Below are 18,571 nucleotides of genomic sequence, written 5' to 3'. Positions count from 1 at the left end.
ATGTTTTTTTTTTATATAACCAGTAGAAGAGTATAATAAGTTAATTATTAAGTTACCTTATTTTAATAAGTAACAAAATTGCTAGTACCTAAAATAACTATATAACTTGAAATAAGAAAATTTAAATTACTTATTTTCATTATGCTTTAGCTAAAAGATATCTTTTCATAGGTATATACACTCAAAAGAAAAACCGTTTAAGTGTGATGTGTGCAGTAAAGGATTTTGTCAAGCAAGAACACTTGCAGTTCACAAGCAAATACATTTAAAAAATGAAATTATGTGTTGCAAATGACTTAAACTACAATCTTCTGATTAAAATTACTAAATTTAGATCTGGAGGGTTTTTAAAAGAAGCTAATATTTTTTACTATAATCTGTGACAACTTTTGTTCGTTTTAGAAAACTTCTGTTTGTTACACATTAAAAAGTAATAAAACTAAATTTAACTTACTGATCGTATTAAAAGTTGAAAATTACAATCTTATTTACTTGGTAAAAATACTTAGTATATACTTTATATAAAAATGTCAGCTAAGTGTTTTTTTTGAAAGCTATCGCAACTAAAATATACAAAATATTAAAATTGTTAGATTACTTGTAAAAATATACAAAGTATTTCATTTCTTTTACCTATTGTTGTTAGATAGTGTATCCTTAATAATCTTAACAATATGTACAATCAATTTGATTTTAAACTTATTCAAAATATCATCTATAAAATTTTTTTGTAAATTTTAAAATAATTGTATCTTCTGTTTATAATATTGTAATTTTTGTGGTTTCTTTACTTTGTAAACATGTATTATAAATTTTGGTATACTTATTGACTAAATCAAACTTAGCATAAATTTTAAATGTACTTAAAATATAGATTAAAATTTTTGAATAAAAATTATTTATGAAAAGTATTTGTTTTGTAAATATTTTATTAAGTTTTTATATCAAAATTATGTACAAGAAACAAAAATTTTTTTTTTGTTTTTTTGTGTTTCTAGATTAAATAATGCATAAAGTTCTGACTTATTAGTATAAAGTAGGATTCAAAAACAAAATTATAGTGAAAATGAGACAGTCTGTAAAAAAAATTAAAAATAAAACATTAAGTCTCTTATAGTTTAGACAAGTTATTTTATCAATTAAATAAGTTACAACTTTATCTAAATATAAGAGATTTGATCTCTGCAACTTCATTACATCTTAAATATCATATGCCTTTACATTACATCAGGTAGAGTTTATGATGTCTTTCTTTGATCCTCTTTTTGTTTAGTTATTGTTATATGTTTTCTCGACAAAATTGTTGTTGCACAGTAGCTGGTTTACAAATTGTATTTATTAATTTAATATTTAATGTAAGTAAAAGACTTATTAGTACCTGGATTCTTACATAAAAAATAACTGAATAAATTAACGTCGGTTTTTTTTAGTATTGCTCGTATATAATATCTTTGTAGATTTACCTACGAAATTAGTGGAACACATAATTAAGCGAATTGCCTGAGAATTATAAAAAAATTATCAACAATAAAATAAAATTCGGCAAAGTAGTAGTCAGTTTAATATTTTAAACATATTAAAACAAATTATAAACATTAGAAATAAAAGAAACATAAAAACACATGTATAACTTTTTTCGTGTTTTTTGCAATAAGTTTAGAACTTAAGTAGTTAAATACAGTCACCTCTCACGAATCTACGCACGTTGTGTCCACAGCAAAAGTGCGTAACTAAACAAGAGGTAACAAGTATATCTACTATATTTGCTGTTTTTTATAATAGATTGGTTTGAATAATGAAAATTATCAATTTAAATGCACAGTTGTGTTCTACTAAAGCTGTAGCTGGTACAGAAGATCACTACGAAGAATTGAAGGCCGCATGCGAAAAATTTCAACGTTTGCTGTGCATAGCAAACGGTACAAAAGAATAATTCGAACAAAAAATCATCAAATGACAATTAATAATAAATAATATAAAAATCTAAAAATATTGTTTAGTTTAAAGATTTAAATATATTATTAACCAATGCATACAATAAATTTACAGTGATAATTTTTTCTAAATTACTGTTTTTGTTTTTTGAGAATCCTAAAATTCATAACTATACGAGAGTGCGTAACTATACGAGTGCGTAGACTCGCGAGAGGTGATTAATATTCAGTTTAATTCACATAGAGCTGCCCTTGATTGCAGCTCTAAAAACAAGCTTTTCAATAATTTTTTGTATAGGAAATTTGTATATGTTTAAAATGCAGCGGACACAGTTTAAGCTTGCAGCGCCATTTGACCGAATATTTGAAGATTGAATGTAAAATTTGAAAAAATAACAAATTTATCGTTAAGTTCAATGAAAAAAAGCAGAAAAAGTGAAATGAAGGGAATTTTTTTTTTTTTTTTGAATATGTGGGACTGCAGCTCCAGTGTGCCACCCCACGCGACACCCCTCAGGTGACTGTAACTCTTAACCTAATTCTTAAAGCACTTTTCCTAAAACTGAAGAAACAGAATGTTATTAAAAAATTAAAATATTGCTTGCTAAATATCAAAAATAGACTAACTCTCAGATTCGATAAACTTTGTAATAAAATAGTAAACCCAAAAAAAACAGAAAAGTAAAACTGATGCCTAATCAAAGGCTACGTGGAGTTAAAAGAGTGCAAAAAAATAACACATAGTGTCTAAGTGGGTGAAACACGATCCAAGTTTAGTTTAATGTTTGTACTTCAACTTATTTTTTATTACTTACTTAATATAACTTAAAAACAACTAAAAACTTATACAATCTTTTTATTGTATTGTAGGTACACTTTATTTAATTTTTATGCTGAACTTACAAACGTTGTTTTTTATTCTTACTAACTTACTGTTTTACGTAAAAAGTGGTAATAATCGGTAAATTTAATTAGTTTGTCACTAGTTATATCAGTTAGATAAGTTAGTAACGTATAAAAATGTTTCAATTTAAAAAACAGCTAAACTGATTTTTAATCTACAATAATCCTAAACTTATTAAGTAAATTGCTTTAAGAAAGGACTCGTATATAACTGCTTAGAACTATGGGGTAATCATCTCCAAAAATCTTGATAAAAGATCAGGATTAGGCTTTATAGTACTCTTTCTAAACACCTTACATAACATTAAAAAAAATGCTTATTGACTTAATATCTATAACTGATTTTTTAAACCTACTTTTTAAATTTCAATTTGTATGGTTTCTAAAACTTGTATATTTTCAGAAAAAAGTAGCTTTAAACATAAATGAAAATTTTGTTTTCGCTTTCTAAATTTTTTTATTGTCCTTATAAGTAGAATTTTTTTTTTAGCCATGCTATAGAAGCAAGGTAAATAAACTTTTTATCTTGAAAATAGTTCTCTGTTTCAAAATTACATGATGGTCTAAATTCATTGTATCTTGTTTTCAATAGTGACTGCTTTTAATTAAGATATATAACATCTGTAATTAGAATTGATAATGTTTTAATCGGGAGTGTTTAATATAGCTTACAAAAAACAGATATATATATTGTGTCAAACACATTCTTAATTACTATTTTTTTAAGTTTTTTTTTTGTTATAATAAAAATTTTTTTACAATAAACTTTGGTTTCAGTTTTTGTTTAAACTTATTACTTAAGTATTTAATTTAGAGCAGTGGCGACGCGTGGTATTTTTGTTATGTGGTAGAGAAAATTAACAAGTATTTAAAAAAATACTTTACAAGATTAATTTAATAAGATAAAACTACTACAACTACAACAAATTGTTTGTAACTAAAAGTTTTAAAAATTAATACTTTTATAATATTTTTTTTGTTGGAGCATCTTCTCCGCGCCTGGTTTAAATTGCACTTAAAAGTATTGTGCGTTAAAATATAAGTTCATGTCTTATTGTTCAAACTTTATGTCTTAAACTCTCTATTTACTTTATTTATAAGTCTACCTGTTTGTATTAAACTTGCTTTAAAAAGTTACTCCGTTACTTTATAAAAAACTTGTTTAAACTGTTTTTTTTATAATAAGAATCTTGTTTATCATTTGAAAAGTTAGTTTACCTACATTTTGAGAACAGTTGTCTGTGATATATTTTATTCTAGACAATAGTTAATAATTGTTTAGGTAAAATTTATCATAAAGTTTCTTCAATGAGTTGTACTTTTAACAAAAAAATTATGTATTTATGGTGTTTTATTCTACATAATAGTAAGTAAGAACTGTAAAATAAGATTTTTTTAGAATTACAGTTGTAAAAGGTATAACAAAAAATTAAATAAAGCTTAAACTTAAGAGCAATAAATCCTTTTTGACTGAAATAAAACAACTTTAAAATGAAATTTAATGACTTTTTGTAAACAACATAGTTTCATTCTTACTCTGTTTTTACACTTTCAGTTAACTCTAGCTGGTAACTTTTGAGTTCATCAACAGATAAAGCATGGAACCAAATATTTGTAACTATTACTATGTATTCACATAAGGAAAACATTGAGTACATATAGTTATCGCAATAAACTTTGTGACGATAGAAAAACAACAGTGCTGCAACTATAGAAATTATATTGATTTTTGCAATAATTTTCTTTAACTTTCTAATCTTCTTAACATTTTCATCTTGAACCTGTTCAGTGCTACACAACAAAAAGCTTGATACTATGTGTAAAGTCTGCCCAGTCAAAAACAATCCAAAACCTGCAAGTAGAAATGTTATATAATGTTAAAAACTCATATTTTTAACTTATAAACAGTTTTTTTTTTTACTAAGTCAACTATAAAAAGTTTAAATATGAAATAAAAGTAAAAACTTGAAGTAGTAATAAAAATTGTAAAGTAATAGGAAACTGATATGGATTCACAAATTAATCAAGTTGTTTTTAAAACTTTTTGTAAATTACTAGTTAAAAGTATTTATGACCTTCTATTAGCCTATTTTCCTTTTTATGGAGCTTTTATCTACTTTTGGTTCTGAAACTTTTCTCTAAAATAATTTCTGTAAGCTTTATTACTGTTTCTATGGCTATGATGTTCCAGCTTGTTAAATTACTCTACTTAAAACTTTTTAAAAGTAATAAAACAATGAAGATCTTTGTAGCCCAAAGCACAGCTCATAATTTTTTTTTTTAACTAGAATAAATATAGCATTTTAACTAATTTTAGTAAAAAAATGTGAAAAACATCAAGCTCAAAAATAATAATCAAAAAATAAAACAAAATTTACTTACGGTTTCATGTAAAGCATGCAAGAATAATAAAACTCAAAGGCAAAATTATAGCTTTAAAAATTAACATAAAATCACACCCTTCAACTGCACACTTTTAAAAATTTAGATATGGGATTGGGTCAGAAAAGCACGGGTGACACTTTAGCACAGAGTGACACTTTAGCACGGAGTGACACTTTAGCACGGTGTGACACTTTAGCACGGAGTGACACTTTAGCACAGAGTATCACTTTAGCACGGCGTCACTTTAGCACGGAGTGTCATTTTAGTACAAAATTTATTTTGAATTTTTTTTCTTTGCTTAAATCACATCAGGTGGGAACGGGTCAGAAAGTGTTACCTCAGAAAGTGTCACCTCAGAAGGAGGTGCTATAGTGTCACCCCGTGCTAAAGTGACACCTACCCTTAGATATACCGTTCAGCTGAAAAAAAAAGTTGGTTTCATGGAAAAAATGTGGAATGGCCAATTTCGTATATCAACTAAAAATTAAAATGTTAAAAGAAATAAAAAGTTTAATAAAACTAAGAAAAGTTAAAATTTTAACGAAACTTTCAACAAACTTACCATCAATGAAAAATTATTCAGAAGATAATATAAAAGTATCCAAATTATTTAACTAGTTATATATTTTAAGTAGGAACATGAAATCGGTTTTAAGTTTAAAAACCAATAAAAATTGCAAAACTATCAAAATTTTCATGCACACATCAAACTAAAACTATACAAAGTTTTAAGAAAAAATACTTTAATATACATCTGATAGACATAAAAAATTATAAACAAACTTTACGTTATTAAAACATTCTGTGTTTGTGATGTTTTAATTTAACGTTAAAAGTTTAGAAATATGGTTTTTTTTGATAATTTGTTAAAATTGTTTTTTCAAAACTGTGAGGATTTTTTTTGTTCAATAACATTTTTTTTTAACTGTTGTAAAATTCCTTTTTAGTTTTAAACTTAAGAACTTCGGTATATTTTAACTTAGAGCCTAACCTTAAATTTATATTTGTTTTTAAACATTAATTATTGAGTTTTATATCTGTAACTAAAGATATGTACGATTAAGACATTTTTTTTTAATATTAAAAAACTACCAGTCTCATACTTTACCCTATGCAAGGATAAACGATTTCTGGGCAAAAACGAGTGTGTTACATTATGTGTAATTCTAACTTTTATTAACCCAAAAAGTATTATTAAAAAAACTATCTTAAAAAGAAAGAATTTGGTAATAAGCTTAATATTTTAGCCTGTAGAAGACTCACAAGGCTAAAATCTCTACAATTAACCCCAAAAGTTTAGGAAAATCATGAATCTCAAGTCTCCAAGCAAGTGTTCACCGGTGCTACAACAACAATCCAACCATGTAATCACTGCCACCAGAGTGAACCCAAAATCAGTTGTTGATAAAGCACACTAAACTAGTATTGTAACAAATACAGTAACCTTTATAAACTATGTTATCAAAGATTGTTATACAACTAACAAAAATTTAGAAAAAAGCCTCTGATTCTTATGTAGATAAATAAGATTATAATTTAAACAAGTAAAACAATAATAAAAAAGTTTAAATTAGATTTTTAAAAATTAAAACAGTAAATACATATCTATACCAGGGGCGTAGCGTGGGGAGGGACACTGGCGCATGCGTGCCACCCAAAAAAAGAAAAATGTAAAAAAAAGAATGTAATATCTTTATCCTTCATAGTTTATTTTTTCTGCTTAATATGCCTTTTTTCAACTATGTTTATCTAGTATTCAAAAAGTTAAACGAAATTTTGAATACCAATTAGTGACAAGTTAGGAAAGTACATGTTATTACTCAATATACTGATTCGGTGCGTAATTGCAAATGCGCAACGATGTTGATGAAAAACTCCATAAGGGAAAATTTTATAAGTTCATTAACTTCATAAGAATTTAGACTCAAACAGTACGCAATTAATATAGCGCACCGCTGTAGTATAACCTTATGGCAGATTATTTTTCTACAAAAAAGTTTACAAAAATACGTCACGCTTAAAGAAAAATTAAACAATTTTACAAATTTTTTTTTATGCTACATTGTTAGTCTACTGCTAGTTTTCCGAACTTTATTTTTGTAAACATACAAGATAAGCGTGTCGGCCTATGAGAAATAAACTTTGTTTGTGATTTTTATTTTAAACAAATACAATCAAGTGAATTAAATTTAAAATGTATACTTTTAACTATTTTACAAAGTTGTAATAAACTGTAATAACAGTTATAAAGTTGGTCTATTTAACTTCTGTGTAACTTTATTAAAACTATGTTCAATGAGGTGTTGTTATAACTGTTGTATTGTATATAAAAGAGATTGATACTTTTTTGTAAATAAAACAGATACTTTCGTTTTATTGAATATATTAATTTTTAAACATATAAAGTTTACTATAAGTTATAAAAACAATTTTTATTTAGTAAGTTTACATTTTTGCAAGTATAAGTAATTCTAATGAAATTTATACTTTTAAATAATTGTTTAATTTTGTAATATATAAATATTTTTTAAAACAGTTAACGATCTTATTTTACTTAATAAATTTATTTCAATTATATTACTTATAAAAAGTTTTTTTATAGCCAGTTACAAAAGTTTTAATTTAGAGGTTTTTTGAGAAAAAAATTTGCGCACCCCCTGACCAAAGTACCACGCTACGCCACTGATCTATACATATTAATAAACCTACACCAGTTAGTTTTTCTTACCAACAAACCAAAAACAAGCTAAACATTAGTTATTACAAATGATGACAAAACCAATTAATGTAAACTAAAATTATCACATAGAAAAGTGTTAACTAATTAGAATTAGACTATTTACACAATTAAGCTATATCTAACATGCATCAAAAATCACAGTTTCAAAACGTTCTCAATTTACTGGATTTTTTTGTAAATGTATTTAAACTCTTCCTTTTTTAACTGTTTTTGAGATTTTCTGGAGTACTAGATCATAACTTAAGGTCCGAATACCCGAAGAAATTTAGGACAAGCCATGTTCAAATACTTTATGTTTGAATGTTTAGTGGTGTGTGTATAAACCTACTAACTAAAATAAAGCAAATATATTCAATCTTAACCGCTTTAAAAGTATTCAACAACAACTTACAAGACTGCAAATTAAGCAACTCATTAAACTTTAGAATACCAGTTTTTACACATAAGAAATTTTTTAGAGTCAGTACAGGTACGCGACAAACATATCTTACGATTCTTTTTTTGCATACTAACAGTTGGCTTCAAATGACTTGGACAAGACCTTAAAAAGTATGTAAGTGATGTGCGACTCGATAACCGAAAGGTTGTTCTTGCACCAAGTCTTAGGAAAAAATATTTTGAGCGTCTTTTTTTGTCTATATATAAAAATAGGCAGCACCACCCAAAGCAAGATATACAATACTGAATATGCGGATAAAACAAACTGTACTACACCATTTTTAAGTAATTTGTATCAAAATAATATCTGAATTTTGACACCATAAACAACTTCTCAAGAGCTTAGATTTAAGGCACTTTAAATGAGCCTTCTAATTCAGCTTGTCATCTAATACCACACCTAGATATTTAATTTTTACACTCTGCTAAATCACAAAACAATTTCCTTAACACTGTTTTTTACAGTTTTATTAAAAAAGTAAAAACTTGTCTTTGAATAATTAATAAATAATCTGTTTTTACTCAGTCATTCATCAACTTTCCTTAACTCCATATTTTAAATCACCTTTAAATAGACAGAATTACAATTTTTATAACTCAAAGTATCATCTGCAAATAAACTCAGTCTAATATATGTAGCTAATAATATGTCATTTGTATACAAGAAATAAAAACGAACGAGAACAAGAACCCTGAGGTATTCCAATATTCAAAGTTTTACGCTCAGAAACAACATTATTTATAGTAGTAGATTGGCTTATATCTTTTAAATAAGTTTTAAATTAGTATTAACAATGAGCAATTTATAATCTAACCTTTAAGTTTCAATAATAAAATTTTATTATTAACCATGTTAAAAGCCTTTGCCAGATCCAAAAACACTGAACAACTTTTTTTTTACCAGCCTCAACTATTTTCTCAAAAATTTGATTTACTGCTAACTCAGTTGTAATGTTATTTCTAAACCCATAAAGTTAACTACTAAATCTCTCACACACTAATAACTCAAAAACTTTGGAAAAGGGTGATAGAAGGTATATAGGTTTATAATTTTTCACAACAGTAAGCATAAGCTTTTTTTTTATTTTCTAAAAAATATTGTCGATAAATTTATTTTATTCTGATATATTTCTAGTTTTTGCTAAAAGATAAAAAAAGAACTGTTTAAAAAATATAAACCTATAAAGTTATGTTATTAAATTATGTATCAGAAAAAGTAAAAAAAAATATTTTACACTGTACAAATACAATTTTCTTACCTGCAGCATGCAAAGTCTGGCTATCTTTTGAGGTAATAATAGTCAGCCACAGCAAGCCACTAATTTCAACTACGTAAAAAAGAGTTGCAAAGTTGACGACAAAATTTTTTTTAGCAGTTAGCGCAGAATCAACAGGAGGAAGTTTACCGTGTTCACACCAGAAAGCAAACGATAGTAGGCACATAAGTGGAACGCTTATTGTGGTGTTTAAAAGCCATAAGTGAGAAGCTGGAGACATCCCAACAGATTTGCTGACTGAAACCAAAAAGTTTGCATTATTGCAATGTGTATTCGTAGCCTCATCCCAATTGAACAAAAGTGCCCAAGATACACTAAAAATAAGTGTAGTGGTAGTACAACAAACCAATATATTTCGCAAAACACTCATCCTGATTTTTAGGTAGCATTTGGCCATTGTTGAAAAAAATGTCTGAAAATAAAACCCACACATCAGAATATATTTATCATACTTATTTTAAAGTTATGGTTTTTCTTGATAAGCAACATTTAAGTTTTTTAAAATAAATAAAATGTGCTTTTTTAGTTTTCTCATTAATTGGGTCAAGTTGTAATTGTGGTTAAGAGTAATAATTATTTTACATACAGATAAAAAATAATAGATAGTTACTTATATATTGTATTACTCTATTTACATGATTTTAAATAATAATAAAGAAGATATTTCATTATAAAACTGATTTCTTGATATGAGCTTACAGAGAGTTATCAAAAATACTAACTTAATGATAAAAAAACACTTCACATTATTCTTTTAAACTTTGTAAATAAGTTGACTGATAAAAAATCTCGGTCTGAAAAAAATTAAGTACAATCAACTAATGCATCTTTTTAGTTATTTATAAGATACTGATAACTAAAACTCTTACAAGGAATTAGAATTTATTCCAATACATACTTGGATTATAATAACTACATAAAAACACTTCATAGTAACAATGTTTTCAGCATATTGGTCTATTTTTAAAATTTATTATGATGTTAGCGTTACGTTTACATAAATTAGACTGCTAGATATATTTAACATTAGTACAATAAAAAAAAAGTACAATAGTTATTTGTTTATTCAACTAAGACCTGTTTCTATGTGTTAAACAACTTGACACAGTTCAACGGAGTTCTGTACAAAGAATAAGTACTACAAGAAAAGAAGATAAAGCAGGTGAATATGTGTATTTACTAAAATATAAACTATAAATACTATAGATCAGCGAATTTTAACCTGGGATAAACTTACTCTGGGGTAAATTCCCTTGTTTTAGAGAGTTTGTTTTTTTTCGATCAAGTTAGTTCACAAATAAATATTTAAACAAGTGTTAAAGAGTAGGGATTTTAATGAAACTTGTAGTCTTACTATTTGTAGTCTTAATTTTAATAAAGCTTAGGCAGTACTAGCAAATAAGGACACGTTCAAAATCCACCCGACCAAAATCCACCCAGTCAAATTCGAGAACCGCTTACCGATCGAGGTGTAACGCCTCTGGCTATAAATTAAATTCAGCAAAAGAGTTTTCTCTAATTAGGGGTTTTTTGTATTAATTTGTTAACTTTCTAAATTGCCGCCTTAGATTTGAATTATTAGATTTGTAAAAGCTCAAGCTGAACTTCCTATGTGCTAAATTGTGAGTATTGTCATTAATCTCTTATTTTCTAGTTCTGTCTCTTAAATTGAAATTTCTAATAAAGTTAAATTGAAGTTAATTTTACTGTGGTTTGCATAAATTTGAATAACTAAACTCTGCTGTTGATAAAATTAAATTGAAGTTAATTGTACTTTTGGTTTGCATAAATTTGAATAAATAAACTCTGCTGTTGATAAAATTAAATTGAAGTTAATTGTACTTTTGATTTTGCATAAATTTAAATAACTAAACTTTGGTGTTAATAGATCATTATATTGAAATTATCTGTAATTTGGTTACATAAAATTGAATAAATAAGCTTTGTTGTGGATAATTAATTAAGAAGCAAGCTGCTTTTGGTGCTCTTAATAATCTCTGAAATTTACAAATCAAATTTAATTAATTTAAATATCTAAATATCTAAAATATCTAAATTTAATTAAACAACTAGTGAGCCACACCTAACTCTTGGTATAGCATAATGAGTAATAGATCCAAGCCCCCCAAAAAGGATAGTATGTTCTCTAAAGAGAACATACATCATACTTTAGACAAGGTCAACAACCCCGAAACTCGCTGTAGCCAACGCTACATTGACAGAGGGATTAACAAAAGGGGTGTTGACCCACACTCTTCGCGCCGTAGCCAACCTGGTCCATCAGACCAACCACAAGCAACGTGCGAAAGATATGGTGACCCGGACGTGATGGAGGAACAACCCCAGGCAGCAATGGGCATTTATCAACAACCTAGAGACCAGCCTAATCCAAGTGGTCTGCCAAGACAAAGCTACCCACCCCAACAAAATTCTACACCTAGCAACTATGGGCCTCCACCAAGGGTGACAGGACCACCTAGCAACAGCTCCATTCCTCCAGCAAGAACCTCTCCTTTGCCATTCCAACAACAATTCCAACCTAACAACTTAAACATGGACTATTCCCTCCAAAACAACAGGAGACCCCCTATTCAAGTGCCACCTCAAGAACTGAGTGCCGAGGAGATAGTACAGGGGATCAAAGATTTGAAGGAACAAATTCGACTGGCTAAACTTCAAGAGGAATTTCGAAGATTACAAGAAGAATTACATGAATTGAGAAGTCCAAATCCATCCACAAGGACAAATCACGACATCTCAACTCAGGGTAGACAGAATACATACATGGATCCTCAAATCCAGGTTACCCACCAGGTTTCACACACCTCAAAGGCTCAAGACCTACCAAGGAGCCAGGTGATATCTCCGCCTCATGCAAAAAACGAGCTCCCAAACTCTCCGCAGTGAGAGGGAGAGTGATTGGGGCTACACTATCTCACACCATAGCTGTCCAGTTTGTAAATAAAACCGCCCCTCGACAGCAACCCCCATCTCAACCGAGACCAACCAGAAATGCCTCAAACTGCACTATAAGTCATCCAGGAAATGAAGTGTCCACACCTTCAAACAAACCAAAGATGACTTTTCATATAATGCAAACAGCCTCACGTAGTGCAGCAGAAACACCTGATGAGAACCAAAGTTCTGAGCAACCGCAGCCAGCATCAACAGGGCCAGCGTCAACGGTCAGCGCCGCCAAAGCCAGCACCTCCACGACAAGCGCCAACGATCCGAGCTACCTTAGCCAGCACCACAACGGGCAGTCCCAACGGTCAGCGCAAACACAGCCAGCATCACCAGGGCCAGCGTCAACGGTCAGCGCCACCTTAGCCAGCACCTCCACGACAAGCGCCAACGATCCGAGCTACCTTAGCCAGCACCACAACGGGCAGTCCCAACGGTCAGCGCCACCTTAGCCAGCACCTCCACGACAAGCGCCAACGATCCGAGCTACCTTAGCCAGCACCACAACGGGCAGTCCCAACGGTCAGCGCAAAAACAGCCAGCATCACCAGGGCCAGCGTCAACGGTCAGCGCCACCTTAGCCAGCACCTCCACGACAAGCGCCAACGATCCGAGCTACCTTAGCCAGCACCACAACGGGCAGTCCCAACGGTCAGCGCAAACACAGCCAGCATCACTAGGACCAGCGTCAACGGTCAGCGCCACCGAAGCCAGCACCTCCACGACGAGCGCCAACGATCTGAGCCACCTTAGCCAGCACCACAATGGGCAGTCCCAACGGTCAGCGCAACCGCAGCCAGAACCACAACAAAAATCTCTCGACACTACCAATCACAATAAAGATAAAAGTGTAGAAAAATGGACTTTTCAACTGAATAAATTCCCTGCACCCAAACCGAAGAACCTCCCTCAGGGTCTACTATTTTTAGCGGATTCAAACACAAATGTTATCTTTTTGGTTGACAGCGGATCCGAAATTTCAATCCTGCCGAAGGAATTGACTAACGGTATAGACAAATATTTTCCTAAACAAAGTAGAACCATCCAAGGGTTTGGTAACAAAACAACCCACCCTATTGGTAGCGCGGATGTCGAACTTCAATTGGGGAATTTAGAACCCATCAACCACTCGTTCTGGTTTACTCAAGAATCACGCCACTTTGGCATTATTGGCATGGACCTGTTAAGAAAGAACGAACTAGCGATCCTGCCATCTACCTCTCAACTATGCAAGATGGGGTCAAACGAATCAGCTAGATTGTTCTCACCTGCTGAGTTGCCCACCCCTATAGTCGCTTCAGTCAACCACATCAATCTGGGTGGTAAGAATACGACTCCGTTAGAAGAAAAATGCAAAAGACTATTAATGGACTTCCCTGAAATTACCAGGAAGCCAACCTACCACGCAAAGCCAAAACACAACTACGAGCTCGAGATAATATTGGATAATTACAAGCCTGCCATGGTCAAAGCCAGGAGACCTGGTGTTTTTTTGTACAAGCATAGAAAGATATTTGGTACTTTTTAGATGAATACTACTTAAGGGCTTATTCAAATAAGCAACAGTTGATTTTCACTGATTATTTTGTACAACACCTAGAAGCTGCTTGCATTGTTTATATTACTGTTAAATGACTTAACTTTAAGAATTTTTTTAATTTTAAAATTAATGGGGTTTTTGATTTTATATTTATTTGTACAACCATTAAAAATTGGTATCTTATAGACATGTATTTTTTTTGTAATTATCTTAGCTAAAATAGGTACTGTGTGATGTTTTATATAAAAATCTAAAATGTTCTATATTGCATTGAGTTTTGGTTGTCTCCTGTTTAGCACTGGGAAAGCTTGCCAAGCAAATTGTAAAAATCATGGCTCAGTAACTTTCACTCATCTAGTTTGGTGGGGTAAGTCGAACTGCCACACCCCAGAGACCTCAGAATGAACCATTCTAATAAGAACAAGCTGCCACTACGTACAGCAGAATTGTAGTGACGATGTCGATTCGTCTGGAAATGCATACATGGCAGCACACCTTCGGATGCCATGGGGGCAATGCCAACCCGTCTGCTGATGATGTCAAGCAGACCCTCAAATCCGTTGGCGTTGATGACGATGGTGAACAACGCCAGGTCGCCAGCGATTAATTCGCGGAGAAGGACGTCAGTGGAGCCAAACTTCCCGCCAGAGTTCCGGGAGAACCGCTACAAGAAGAGCGGCCGCAGCTGGAGCAACCAGAGAAGAGGAGGAGAAGGCGAGTAAGAAGAGGCCGAGCCTCAACCTCCAGTGTAAGAGTAAGGAACCATCATCATGAACGGTAAACATTGACTTTTAAACAAACTTTTGACTCATGATTGTAATTAAGAATTTGTAAATTTATATTCAAAAAAAGTCTTTTCTTTACAATTTCTTTAGAATTTCTTTTTTATTTTGTTAAAAAAAGCATTTTTACCACACTTAAAAAGTGTCTTAAGCATTTACTACATTTAAATACTTATAGTTTTAATTTTACTTTAAAAATAGCTAGTAGAGTGTTTAAATCCAGATTTTGAATTAGCTCAAAAATGTTGTTATATGCAAGTACCTTTTAGCACATAAAGTTGATGATCATAAGTATCTCTTAAAATATTATTTCTGATTATTACATGTAAATTACAAAAAGAAAGTTATAAACTTATGTTGCATGCTTATATATCTCTAAGTTGAGTGCTCTAGTGTATAATGGTTTTAACCTTGACTATATTTAAAGTTTTTTTCAGTTTAACAAACGTTTAACACCTTAAAACTAATGTTTATCTAAAAAATTCAAGTTAAAATTCTAAAAATATTTAATAAGAGGGGAAAATGTAACGCCTCTGGCTATAAATTAAATTCAGCAAAAGAGTTTTCTCTAATTAGGGGTTTTTTGTATTAATTTGTTAACTTTCTAAATTGCCGCCTTAGATTTGAATTATTAGATTTGTAAAAGCTCAAGCTGAACTTCCTATGTGCTAAATTGTGAGTATTGTCATTAATCTCTTATTTTCTAGTTCTGTCTCTTAAATTGAAATTTCTAATAAAGTTAAATTGAAGTTAATTTTACTGTGGTTTGCATAAATTTGAATAACTAAACTCTGCTGTTGATAAAATTAAATTGAAGTTAATTGTACTTTTGGTTTGCATAAATTTGAATAAATAAACTCTGCTGTTGATAAAATTAAATTGAAGTTAATTGTACTTTTGATTTTGCATAAATTTAAATAACTAAACTTTGGTGTTAATAGATCATTATATTGAAATTATCTGTAATTTGGTTACATAAAATTGAATAAATAAGCTTTGTTGTGGATAATTAATTAAGAAGCAAGCTGCTTTTGGTGCTCTTAATAATCTCTGAAATTTACAAATCAAATTTAATTAATTTAAATATCTAAATATCTAAAATATCTAAATTTAATTAAACAACTAGTGAGCCACACCTAACTCTTGGTATAGCATAATGAGTAATAGATCCAAGCCCCCCAAAAAGGATAGTATGTTCTCTAAAGAGAACATACATCATACTTTAGACAAGGTCAACAACCCCGAAACTCGCTGTAGCCAGCGTAACATTGACAGAGGGATCAACAAAAGGGGTGTTGACCCACACTCTTCGCGCCGTAGCCAACCTGGTCCATCATACCAACCACAAGCAACGTGCGAAAGATAGAGGGTTAGGGGTAACAGTGATAGAAAAAATTAAATAAACAAAATGCAAAAAGTATATAAAATAAATTAATAAATAAAAAAATATTTAAAAAAATGGGTGGATTTTAATAGTTTACCTAGCAAATGTCAGTTCAAATGTTTCAAATTTTCTGAGTTTCTCAAAGAAATTTGAGATTTACTTTAATAGAGGTGAGCATATTTATCAGTGAGAGGGGAGTGTCATAGTCTGGGTGTATCAGTATTGCTGTAGTTAAAATTGTTAAAAAGATTAAAGACTGAGTGAGCTAGCCTTTTTTATGCAACGTAGAGGATGTTCTTGAAGCGATACAGGATGAATATATCAAATTAATAAACTCGTCGTTTGCAATATATGAGGTTCATTCTCGACTGGGCATTCAAGCTCTGAATATTTTGGTTCCATTTTCCTCAACTTACTTGTGCGGATGCGGCTTCTCTGCATTGATTACCATCAAACCTAAAGCACAAAACCGACTTGACGTTGAATCAGACATTAATTGGCCATTATCTACTACTTCCCCAGGACATTGATCAGTTGGTTACTAAAAAACAACGACAGCAGCCATATTAAATTTAACATAAGTTATTTGTTACTTTCGTTGAAGTTTGGTTCTTTCGTTTGTTAATATATAAACACTTCCTTGTATATAAGGGGTAAGTTGGTAATTACTTTCCATAAAAGGTAGTTTATGAAAAAAAGGTTAAGAACCGCTGCTGTAGATTAATAATCAATAGTAGATACAATAAATGATATAAAGTCCGACTGTTATAATTATGAAAAAAGAAAATTATAACAGTCGGATTATATAACATAAATTGTATCTAGTATTAATTATTAATCTATAGTATTTATGGCTCAATTTTAGTAAATTCACATACTTACCTACTTCGTCTTTTGTTCTTTCCTAGCAGTACTTATTATTTTTACAGAACTCCGTTGAACTGTTTAACTTGTTTAACATAGAAAAACATATGTTAGCTTAATAAAGAAAATGTAATGTGCAAGTTATTTTTTATGATATATTCTAGCGAACTTGCTTCACTAAGATCTGTATTAACAAACCATTAGCTTGTAACTTTAAATATTTGTACACATAGAAAAATTAAAGAAAGAATATAAGTTTTGAAAATTTGTTAGAAATAGTTACGTCATAAAAAATCAGACGCAAAACAACTCACTATATAGAATTAAATTTTGAATAAGTTATTCTTTACAGATTTTAAGATAGAAATAGTAGAGGAGAATCAATTAAAATGAAGATCTTTGTTTATTGTTTTTTTAAACATCAAAATGTATAGTATAGAATAAATACAATAAAATGTTTAACATTATAGAAAATTACTTAAAAATTTTATTTAAAAGTAAAAGATTACAAAAACCCACAACAAAAAAAACACGCTATCTGTACAGTTTTAAGTTATATACATCTCGTTGATTACAGACTTACCGCTTGAGAGTTCTAATAATCAGCGATAACTAAGAGATGTTAGGTCTCCTCGCTCTAGATAGAATTTTGAATTATAGACGTAGTTTTCAGCACAATTAGGATTGTTGAGGAGATGTTCGTAGTTAGATAATTATTTACCTTTGGGATTTTCGTCTCCCCTATAAATTAACTTTCTTTGGTTTTTTGTTTCATGCTACTTTTATCTGACATGGAAACGTTAAATGCACAAACTACGATGACAACTAAAATTTTATATTACGTTGCTTAATACATATGGAGGTGTAGCATCTTTAACTAGACTAAAATATCTTTTTCTAAACAGTTAGCCATGCAAATCTTAATGTATCTACTTGTAATGCATTTGAAAATCTTCAACTTTTGTTTGGTTGGACTAAAAGAATTCCAAAAAATGTAATTCGGATTGAAATATTCTTTTTCGTACACACAAGTAGAAAAGGTTTTGTCGTTATTTCTAATAGTGTTGAAGTGAACAAATAAATTTCTTCTTCGACGGTAAAAATTAAGCATTTATGCATCTTATTTAGCGCTTCAAAAAGCTTCTAATATTATTTTTAGATGTAAAAACAGCACAAAAATTATCAACATACCTATAATATGAAATGCCTTAATATAATTTTTCAAAGAAGTCTATTTTGATAGTAACTAACAAAAATGTTACTAAGAGTTATATCTAAAGGGCTACCAATCTCAACGTCATCAACTTGACGAAATATGAGATCATTAAAACTAAACTGCACATTCTTCGTAGCCATACAT

At 30.0% G+C, this 18,571-nt stretch overlaps 1 protein-coding gene across 1 annotated transcript; it reads right to left on the bottom strand.

The window, feature by feature from the left end:
• Positions 1–4,369: 4,369 nt before the first annotated feature.
• Positions 4,370–10,074, bottom strand: LOC145837676 (acyltransferase PGAP2-like). The gene is made up of 2 exons (XM_082945132.1): positions 9,660–10,074; positions 4,370–4,689 (listed from the first exon to the last, which is right to left on the bottom strand). The coding sequence occupies exons 1-2, from the start codon at positions 10,072–10,074 to the stop codon at positions 4,370–4,372; spliced, it is 735 nt and encodes a 244-aa protein (XP_082801258.1).
• Between the last annotated feature and the right edge of the window lie 8,497 nt (positions 10,075–18,571).

This window comes from Thalia democratica, chromosome 1, assembly GCF_965202585.1.
Source record: "Thalia democratica chromosome 1, ktThaDemo2.hap1.1, whole genome shotgun sequence".
In the NCBI taxonomy this organism is placed as follows: Eukaryota; Metazoa; Chordata; class Thaliacea; order Salpida; family Salpidae; genus Thalia; species Thalia democratica.
Note: the sequence above shows the minus strand (reverse complement) of the source record. Positions and strands in the feature narration are given on the sequence as shown.